At 45.8% G+C, this 8,924-nt stretch overlaps 1 protein-coding gene across 1 annotated transcript; it reads right to left on the minus strand.

Annotated features, from left to right (window-relative positions):
• Nucleotide 1: 1 nt before the first annotated feature.
• On the minus strand, nt 2–5,068 carry TUBA8 (tubulin alpha 8). The gene is made up of 5 exons (XM_040437010.1): nt 5,045–5,068; nt 4,537–4,762; nt 3,843–3,991; nt 2,991–3,671; nt 2–327 (listed from the first exon to the last, which is right to left on the minus strand). Exons 1-5 carry the CDS (start codon nt 5,066–5,068, stop codon nt 37–39), a joined length of 1,371 nt encoding a protein of 456 aa, XP_040292944.1. The 3' UTR covers nt 2–36.
• Between the last annotated feature and the right edge of the window lie 3,856 nt (nt 5,069–8,924).

An 8,924-nucleotide genomic window follows, 5' to 3' on the forward strand; every position in this document is an offset into this window, starting at 1 on the left:
CTGAGAGTTTGGATAGATTTATTGGATCTTCTGTAATCACTCTTCTCCCTGGTTCTCCTCCTCAAATGAATCTATTCCGACTTCTTCGTAATCCTTCTCCAATGCGGCCAGGTCTTCTCGAGCCTCTGCAAACTCCCCTTCCTCCATGCCTTCTCCAACATACCAGTGCACGAACGCTCGCTTAGCGTACATCAGGTCAAACTTGTGGTCCAGCCGGGCCCAGGCTTCAGCAATAGCAGTGGTGTTACTGAGCATGCAGACTGCCCGCTGAACCTTAGCCAGATTACCTTCGGGAACCACAGTGGGTGGCTGGTAGTTAATGCCAACCTAGAAGAAAAATTAAGAAATGCAGATTTTTGTATTACGGTATATCATAATATAAAAATCTCTTGGGGACATTTATTAAATTGGGCAGGATGGCACAGTGTGGCTTAACTACATCAGGCTGTAGTATATCTCAACTTCATGAATGATCTCAGAGTGTGCCCTGAACAGAAATTGAATCAGCAGTCATAGATGGCGAACAAATTTCGTAACAGTGAGCTATAATAATACACTGTGATCTGCTGCATTATGAGAGTTGTAGTCAGGGCTGGACTGGCGCACCAGAGGTCTATCAGTGGGCCCAGGCTCTAATATCATAGTGGGCCCCAAAGGTCCAGGAGAAAAAAAAAACATTTGGCTGCCTTTGGAGCCAGTCACTTACCACTAGGGTCTATTGCTTTGACTCTAAACCTACTAGACTTTATTGATGATATAGGGGTTGGGTCTCAAGAATAATTCCCTCTGTTGGACCCAAGGAACCCCTGTCCAACACTGTGCTTCTTTAAACTCATTTTATTGCACATATGTAGGGCTGCAACGATTAATCGAAGTTATCAATAATACTCGATAACGGGATTCCTTGTCAACGAATCCCGTTATCGAGTAATCGGCCGATTCGTTGCTATTCGGGTCGGGAGCGGGCGGTCAGGGTCCTTAACCAGCAGTAACTTTTACTTCAACTTTAAATCAGCGCATCTTTACTAACTTACAATGAAGCTCCGGTAACAGGCAGAGCAGGCGGCGGCGTTACGCCACTTACTCACGTGACGCGCCTGCTCCGCCTGCTTCATTCATAAAGTGGGCGGAGCAGGGGCGTCATGTGAGTGAGTGACGTTACGCCGTCTGCTCTGCCTGTTACTGGAGCTTCATTGTATTTGTAAGGTAATAAAGATCATAGAGCTGATTTAAAGTTCAAGTAAAAGTTACTGCCAGTTAAGGAATAGTCTGAATAGTGATGCGGCCGGTGTATTGGGAGATCTGTGGATGGCACTGTTATGGGGAGGGGATCTGTGGATGGCACTGTTATGGGGAGGGGGATCTGTGCACTGCTATGGGGAGGGGATCTGTGAATGGCACTGTTATGGGGAGGGGGATCTGTGCACTGCTATGGCGAGGGGGATCTGTGGATGGTACTGTTATGGGGAGGGGGATCTGTTGATGGTACTGTTATGGGGAGGGGATCTGTGGATGGCACATATAGCATACGATGCTATATAGTGTCATCCATAGATCCCCCCCATAGCAGTGTCATACACAGATCCCCCTCCCATAACAGTACCATCCACAGATCCCCCTCCCATAACAGTACCATCCACAGATCCCCCTCCCATAACACTGCCATCCACAGAACCCCCTCCCCATAACACTGCCATCCACTGATCCCCCTCCCCATAACACTGCCATCCACAGATCCCCCTCCCCATAACACTGCCATCCACAGATCCCCCTCCCATAACACTGCCATCCACAGATCCCCCTCCCCATAACACTGCCATCCACAGATCCCCCTCCCCATAACACTGCCATCCACAGATCCCCCTCCCATAACAGTGCCATCCACAGATCCCCCTCCCCATAACAGTGTAATGCACATATCCCCTCCATAACAGTGTAATGCACATATCCCCTCCATAACAGTGCCATGCACAGATCCCCCATAACAGTGTGTCATCCACAGATCCCCCCATAACAGTGCCATCTACAGATCACCCCCATAACAGCTCCATCCACACATCCCCCCATAACAGTGCCATCCACAGATCCCCCCCTAACAGTTCCATCCACAGATACCGTCCATAACAGAGCCATCCACAGATCCCCCATAACAGTGTGTCATCCACAGATCCCCCATAACAGTGTGTCATCCACAGATCCCCCATAACAGTGCCATCTACAGATCACCCCCATAACAGCTCCATCCACACATCCCCCCATAACAGTGCCATCCACAGATCTCCCCCATAACAGTTCCATCCACAGATACCCTCCATAACAGTGCCATCCACAGATCCCCATAACAGTATGTCATCCACAGATCCCCCATAACAGTGCCATCTACAGATCACCCCCATAACAGCTCTATCCACAGATCCCCATAATAGTGTCATCCACAGATCCCCATAACAGTGTCATCCACAGATCCCCATAATAGTGTCATCCACAGATCCCCATAACAGTGTCATCCACAGATCCCCCATAACTTGTCTTTTTTACATTGTAATGCAAAATTTTAATAATTATGTAACTCCTAAATTTGTTTTAATATGGCCTTTGAACATAATTTTTCAAGTAAAATCATATAAACCAATTTTTTTGTCATTTTGGTGTTTTTTCCCGATTAATCGATGAAATTATCGACAAATAATCGTTAGCTGCAGCCCTACACAAATGCAATAAAAATAAATCAGATAACCATCAGATGTACATCTCTAATCCAACACTGTGTTTAGTGGTTCTAAATTGCTCTACAGTACATCTTACAACCCAGCAGATAATGCACTGAACCCGAAGGGGGCAGCAGTGAGACATAAGGTCCTGCAGCCTGATTACTATAAAGCTCTGCATGTGACTGGACTATAACAAAACATTTAAGAAAAGTATTTGCAAAGTTACTCAATATTACATGTAAAAATATTTTGTATATAATTTGTCTATAAGCTTCTTACCTTGAACCCTGTAGGACACCAATCCACAAACTGGACAGCTCTCTTGGTTTTGATGGCAGCAATGGCCACGTTGACATCTTTGGGGACAACATCGCCCCGATAGAGCATGCAGCAAGCCATATACTTCCCATGGCGAGGGTCACACTTCACCATCTGGTTGGAGGGGTCAAAACACGAGTTGGTAATGTCGGCAACAGACAGCTGCTCATGGTACGCCTTCTCGGCTGATATGATGGGTGCATAGGTAACCAGAGGGAAGTGGATACGTGGGTAAGGGACAAGATTGGTCTGAAACTCTGTGAGGTCCACGTTGAGCGCGCCTTCGAATCTCAGAGATGCTGTGATAGATGACACAATCTGGCTGATGAGCCGGTTGAGGTCAATGTAGGTAGGACGCTCAATATCTAGATTACGTCTACAGATATCATATATAGCCTCGTTGTCCACCATGAAGGCGCAGTCTGAGTGCTCCAGGGTGGTATGGGTGGTTAGAATGGAGTTGTACGGTTCAACCACTGCTGTGGAGATCTGAGGTGCTGGATAGATGGCAAACTCCAGCTTAGACTTCTTTCCATAGTCAACAGATAGACGCTCCATGAGAAGTGAGGTGAAACCGGAGCCTGTGCCCCCTCCAAAGCTGTGGAAGATGAGGAAACCCTGGAGACCAGAGCAGGCATCACTCTGCAAATAAAATAATAAAACATCCATAGGAGAGCTGCTGGCATCTTCCCAGACAGACAAACGTAACAATACATATAGATTCAGAGTACATAACAGTACAGCCAATACTGCATGGCATAGGTGGCATCATCTATTTACTTCTGATCCTACGGAGTATGAAGCCACACTCACCAGTTTCCGAATACGATCCAGCACCAGGTCAATGCTTTCCTTGCCAATGGTGTAGTGGCCTCGGGCATAGTTGTTTGCAGCATCCTCCTTCCCAGTAATGAGCTGTTCCGGGTGGAAGAGGTGGCGGTACTGTCCAGCACGGATCTCATCTGCAGAGATCAAAGGGTTGATTAGACTGTTAGGTGGTCATTTACTATCCAGAAATACGCTTATATTAGGCATATTTCTGTCACAGATTGCGGCACAGCGGTGAGTTGCGCCGCAATCTGCGACTTTTCCCTGCTGACGCCAGGTCTAAAAAAAGTGGACGCGTGCAGAGACGGGCCGGTAGGCCCATCTCATTCATAATTTTCTGCGCTTGTTTTAGGCGTAGAAAATGGTCTAAATGTAAGCCAGCCGCTGAAGTTATGTAGAGGCTTGGGCCTCTTCATAACTTTGTTGGATCCACTGGCAGATATAGGGGTTAATATAGGGGTTATTAAGACTGGCGTCTAAAACGCCGGTCTTAATAAATGACCCTAGTCGTGAGACTTTTAAACCTGAGTGGACAGGTCACTGCTCTCGTGCTCATTCCACTATGTAACTTTCAGTCTTTGACTCCCTGAAGATCAGCACACTTCTCTCCTAAAATACTGTCCTGCTGTAGGACACCGCTTCGTCCACTATATAACTAGTTGAGCTTATGGCCACTTACCAACAACAGAGGCCTCCAGATCTACTATGACTGCACGAGGAACATGCTTTCCATTCCCAGTTTCACTGAAGAAGGTGGTAAAAGAATCATCGTAGGAACTTGGGTTGGTCTTCTCATCCAAGGTAGTACCATCAGGCTTGATATTGTGCTCCAAGCAGAAGAGTTCCCAGCAGGCATTGCCAATTTGTACACCGGCCTGGCCTACGTGCACTGAGATACACTCCCTCTGTATGGGGAGAAAGAGATCCAATGTAAAAACTCTTACAAAACAAGGCATTGGCTTGTTACTAGCTGCCTCACTGGAGGTCTGACATAACACAAAACTGCGGCTTGGTGCAATATAAGTAATATGAAAAAAAATATATTGCACTGCGGTGCAACTGCAGGTTATCCATGTAAACAAACCAGGATCAGTGCATGGGAGTTAATTTTAGCTTCCAATATATCTGAGACCCTTAGGGCCCCCCCCTTCAAGTGCCACCTTCCCAACACAAACACAAGTCCGTACAGATTTGGTTTTGATCCCCCACATCGTGTGGCGTCTCTCAGGGTGCCAGCAGAGAGTCTTTTCTCCAGTCCCTGCATAGAGGTCTGGAGCTGGAGTTTAGTTTCAGAACTGAGGGCTATAAACAGCCACCAATGAAATGACATATCTATTACAAACTCCAGCCCTGCAAGCATGGAAAGCACATGTATGTAACATAGATGACATCTATAGACTATCCCTGCATGATTTAACTGTACTCCTCGGGGATTTGCATATTAGAGATCAGAGCAGGCTCACTTTAAGGCCTCCTGCACACGACCGTATGGCTTTTTCAGGGTTTTGCGGTCCGTTTTTCACGGATCCGTTGTTCCGTTTTTTGTTTCCGTTCCGTTTTTCCATATAGCATATAACAGTATACAGTAATTGCATAGAAAAAATTGGGCTGGGCATAAAATTTTCAATAGATGGTTCCGCAAAAACGGAACAGATACGGAAGACATACGGATGCATTTCCGTATGTGTTCCGTTTTTTTTTGCGGACCCATTAACTTGAACGGAGCCATGGAACGTGATTTGCGGGCAATAATAGGACATGTTCTATCTTTCAAGGGAATGGAAAAACAGAAAAACGGAATACATACGGAGTACATTCCGTTTTTTTTGCGGAACCATTGAAATGAACGCAAATAACGGCCAGTAAATGGGAAAAAAAACTGGTCGTGTGCAGGAGGCCTAATTAGAATGACTTCAAGAGCCAAAAGTCAAGCTCAAGAACTCAGTCCTGAGACTACATGTTAATAAATAGGGAAAGATACACCCCACCAGACTTTGGGGCATCTGTTGTTTGACAACTTAGGCTACTTTTACACTAGCGTTTTTCTTTTCTGGTATAGAGTCCCGTCACAGGGGCTCTATACCGGAAAAGAACAGATCAGGCATATCCCCATGCATTCTGAATGGAGAGTAATCCGTTCAGGATGTCTTAACTTAAGTCTTTTTGACTGATCAGGCAAAAGAGAAAACCGTAGCATGCTACGGTTTTATCCCTGGAGAAAAAAACTGAAGACTTGCCTGAATGCCGGATCCAGCATTTTTCCCCATAGGAATGTACTAGTGCCGGATCCGGCATTCAAAATATCGGAATACCGGACCTGTCCTTCCGGTCTGCGCATGCGCATACCAGTAAAAATGTGAAAAAAGATACAAGACGGATCCGTCTGTCCGCATGACAAGTGGAGAGATGGATCCGCATCCGGATGCGTCTCACAAATGTTTTCAGTCACATCCAGATCGGCGGATCCGGCAGGCAGTTCCGACGACGGAACTGCTTGCCGGATCACACTGCCGCAAATGTGAAAGTAGCCTTAGGCTACTTTCACACTGGCGTCTTGGTTTCCGTTTCTGAGATCCGTCATGGACTCTCTCACAAGCGGTCCAAAACAAATCAGTTTTGCCCTAATGCATTCTGAATGGAAAAGGATCCGCTCAGTTTGCATCAGTTCAGTCTCCATTTCGCTCTGGAGGCAGACACCAAAACGCTGCCTGCAATGTTTTGATGTCCGCTTGACGAAACTGAGCTAAACGGATCCGTCCTGGCACACAATGTAAGTCAATGGGGACGGATCAGTTTTCTATGACACAATAGAAAACGGATTTGTCTCCCATTGACTTTCAATGGAGTTCATGACGGATCCGTCTTGGCAATGTTACAGATAATACAAATGGATCAGTTCATGACGATGCATGCGGTTGTATTATTGTAACGGATCCGTTTTTTCAGATCCATGACGGATCCGCCCAAAACGTGAGTGTGAAAGTAGTCTTACCCTAAGCTGAATATTAGCAGATCCTAGATGGGATTTTATAGAGCGAGCCAACCAGCTGCGACCCTGGATGGCAGCCTGCCAAGCCCTGTATGTATTTAGTGCCCATGTTGTCTATAAAAATAAGATAATTATAACCCCTGTGGAAGAGGGAATATACACGGGTGTGACTAGTGCCAAGACACCATGTGACAAGCTGCTATTTCTAGAACACCACTGACATACTGAAGAGAGATGGATGTGACTATTAACCCCTTGGAGCCTGCTCCACCCTAAACGTGTAAGACCTCTTTCGCACAAGTTTTCCGTCCGGATGCGATGTGTGTTGTGAACGTATAGCATCCAGACTGAATCCTGACCCATTCATTTCAATGGGTCTGTGTACGTTTTTCATGCATCATCTCTGTGTTCAGGATTAGGGCTCATTCAGACGGCTGTATGTGTTTTGCGGTCCGTAAATTGGATACCGGCCTGTGTGCGTCCCGCAATTTGCGGACTGCACATGGCCACCACTCTCAAAGAAAATGTCTATTCTTGTCCACAATTGTGGGCTGTCTGCATCTTTTGTGGCCCCGTTGAAGTTAATGGGTCTTCACCCGTTCCGTAAAATTGCGGAACGGGTGCGGACCCGTTCATACAGCAGTGTGAATGGGCCCTAAGTCGCAACATGTTCTATATTGTGCATTTTCCACAAAGCTTTGGCTCCATAGAAGTGAACGCGGCTTGCGTGAAAAATGGAAAAGATCTGGATGCGTTTTTCACCGATGATTGCTAGGAGATGTAGGTTGCTATTCTTCAATCTGGACGGGAAAAAAACACTGAACGCAATCGCAGAAAAAAACTGATTGAACTTGCATACAAAACCATCAGTTTTTTCCTGAACAGATCCTGACACATTAAGTATCGCTAATGTGAAAGAGACCTAACTGTAGTTTATTTTTAATATAGTGTAGGGACAGGGATGGTAAACATCTTGTAATGTACTTTATTAGGGAACAATGTTTTTTTTTCTACTAGAAAACAGGTTGTAAAGAGTCTTTTTAACAACGCTCTAACAGTGTTAGGGTCCATTCACACGTCCGCAAAATGGGTCAGCATCCGTTCCGCAATTTTGCGGAACAGGTGCTGACCCATTCATTTTCAATGGGGCCGGAATGTGCTGTCCGCATCCGCGGATCCGCAAAAAAATAGAACATGTCCTATTCTTGTCCGCAATTGCGGACAAGAAAAAGCATTTTCTATTATAGTGCCGGCAATGTGCGGTCCGCAAATTGCCGGTGTCCGTGTTTTGCAGATCCGCAAAACACATATGGACGTGTGATTGGACCCTTAGTAAGGAAAGTCTATCTTCACTGTGTGTAACATGCAGAGGCTTCCAGCCGCCTCGTCGCTACCTCAGTCCCTGACTATGGACATACGGCCTATCACTGTCCATCACCTGCCTATCTGACTTATTTCACACAGGCTTTTTCAGTGCTCAGTGAAACACTGAAGACAGACTTTCCTTAGTTATGCTGTTAGAGCTACTAAGAAGACTGTTTAAACTGAATCCACAGATATACTTTAAGTTGACGTTGATGCCAGTCTGAAGCCATCTACGGGCCTATGGCTGGAGGCATGGAACTTCCATGACCCAATAGACACAGTCCATACACACAGGGCCTACTGAAATATAATCATGTCCCTATGGATTTGGATCAGTAGATGACCAGAAACATCGAGACCAAAATTCAACAGTTTTCCAGTTTATCAAAGGCTGTTATATTAAAATTATTGGGGTATTCTAGGGCACCAAGGGATTGAAGAAGTTATAAATTTGGGTGCATTAAAACAAAATCCCCCCTCCTTCCCCTCTGAGGGGGAATATGAAATGTAACCGGTTCACTAATCTAACATTATGAGAATAAAAACTGCAGGAATCTACCATTGTCTGTAATGTGGTGAGCGGTGTCTGCGTTCCTCGGTGTCCTCTTCACTAGTGGACAGGGGATAGAAGAATTCTTACATCACAATGAGAATCACATGATGTCACAACCTCACCATGGGAACCTACAATTACTCCCATCATAACAGCCATC

The sequence above is a fragment of the Bufo bufo genome, chromosome 1 (assembly GCF_905171765.1).
Source record: "Bufo bufo chromosome 1, aBufBuf1.1, whole genome shotgun sequence".
Taxonomy (NCBI): Eukaryota; Metazoa; Chordata; class Amphibia; order Anura; family Bufonidae; genus Bufo; species Bufo bufo.